The sequence below is a fragment of the Myotis davidii genome, unplaced genomic scaffold, assembly GCF_000327345.1.
Source record: "Myotis davidii unplaced genomic scaffold, ASM32734v1 scaffold234, whole genome shotgun sequence".
Taxonomy (NCBI): domain Eukaryota; kingdom Metazoa; phylum Chordata; class Mammalia; order Chiroptera; family Vespertilionidae; genus Myotis; species Myotis davidii.
Window position 1 is genome coordinate 193895 of NW_006285617.1, and position 2042 is coordinate 195936.

The 2042-nt window shown below is 44.2% G+C and overlaps 1 protein-coding gene across 1 annotated transcript in view; it reads right to left on the reverse strand.

The window, feature by feature from the left end:
• Nucleotides 1–262, reverse strand: part of LOC102771493 (UDP-glucuronosyltransferase 2A1-like) — a 32036-nt gene extending 31774 nt beyond the window's left edge. Inside the window, 1 exon segment of the mRNA XM_015559253.1 lies at nucleotides 3–262. Within this exon segment, the coding sequence (XP_015414739.1) occupies nucleotides 3–262 (260 nt within the window).
• Nucleotides 263–2042: the final 1780 nt, after the last annotated feature.

A 2042-nucleotide genomic window follows, 5' to 3' on the forward strand; every position in this document is an offset into this window, starting at 1 on the left:
GCGTTTCTTCCACATTTTCTTTCTCAAAGGGCACCTTATATATTTCATATGTCAGAGATGGGTTGGAAGTGGGCTTGATGTGAAGTGCACCAGAAGCAACTAGGACAGTCACATTATGCTGTTTGTTAATCAGCTCATCTATAATTATCTTAACATTTAGCCAATGACTACCTTCCATCGGCCAAATCAGAACATTCCCACCAAGAGTGACTCCCAGGAGACTTATCTGAAGAGACAACAGCAGAGTGGATTTTTCTAACATGATGTGGCTTGACAGAAAATTTGATGAGATGTGACACAGACAAATTTCTCTGCGTTTAAAACAAAAAGGAAAGACAAATTATTTTTCAGCTTGATTCAAACCAGTGATACCTTTAATAGCATTCTCTCTACCAACTGTTACTAGTCATGGTAGCTTCATATTTTATGATAATTACAGGTTTAGGGGCAACGTGTGTTGTACCTGTCAACTTGTTGCTTTAGCTTTAGTTATGATTCTTTTTCTTAAGCTTAATCTTTCAACCTTTTCTTTGCATCTCATAATAGTTAAATTCTTACTATATTTGATTTCTTGAAGCCACTGTATATCTGAACTCTACACTCAGACCTGGAAACTGATACTTCAGATGTGACATGAAATGTAGAGATGCAAGCCCTATAGTTAGCTTAGAACATAGAGATGCTTATTCTATAGGTTTTACAATATTTAATACATTTTATATAGTAACATTAGCAAAAATTATTATTTTTTAAATATATCTTTATTGTTGAAAGTATTACAGATGTTCCCTCCCACCCCCCAGTTAACCCCTTCCCATCTACTCTTGCCCATTTCCCCCCAGGCTTACCACACTATTTCCTGTGTCTGTGGGCTATGCATAAATGCATATAAGTTCTATGGTTAATTTCTCCCCGCTTCCCCACCTCTCTCCCCCTGAGTCCCTCAGCCCTTCCTTCTGACATTTGTTCGTCTATTCCATGCTTCCATGTCTCTGGATCTATTTTATTTATCATTTTATTTTGTTCATTTATTGCACATATAAGTGACATGATGTGATAGCTTTCTTTCTCTGATTGGCTTATTTTGCTTAGTATAATACTCTCCAGATCCTATTATCATAGTTACTAGTTATTAATAGACTAGAGGCCCAGTGCAAAAATTCATCCACTAGAGGGGGAATCCTACAGGCCTGCCTTCCCCCTCTCTTAGTCTTGGAGCCCTCAGGGGCAGGAGACAACCTGATGATCAGGGGAAGGTGACGCCCCATCACACCTCTTCTGCTGCCACTTCCAGCAACGTAAGTCTCGGCCGGCCCTGGTTACCTGAGCCTCAGGTGGCCCTGGGCGGCTGGACAGCCACCATCCGAGGCTTGCCTGTGCCTCGGGCCACCCCTGGGCAGCTGGGGGGCTGAGGGGACTGGGCGTTACCATCTTTGAGGGCATGGCAGTCAAGTAGCATATTCCCTCCTTATCGGTGGTGGATGCCACCATCTTTGCGAGGGCATGGCAGTCAATTAGAATAGTCCCTCTTTATTAGATAGGATAAGATTATTACAAAGAGAAGATTTAAAATGTGAAGTACAAACACAATCTATACTCATAATAGACAAATATGTAAATTGACCACCTTTGTGACGCCCACAGCCAATCAGGAGAGAGAATGCAAATTAACCTGACAAAGATGGCAGGCCTGTGGGCAATGCACATGTGCACAGGCATGGAGTGGCCAGGGTTGGGCGTTCCTGCCCCTGGCCGCTCTAAGCCTACATTGCAGATACCGACGGCCTGGGTCCTGGGGACGCCACTGAAGTGTCTGGTCCTGTCAGCCCAGCCTGGGGGAGGCTGAAGTTCCCACTGCTTTTAATTTCTGCAGCCCCTGGACCGGAAGTGAAAACTAAGAGTGTGGGGAGCACCAGCAGTTCTGGGAATTGTAGTTCTGGTGGCAGCCACTGGAATGGAAGTGGAAGCTGAGAGCGCGGGGAGCATCAGGAATGCTGGGAATCATGGTTCTGGTGTCAATTGCATTGTGCGATCTCCTAGAC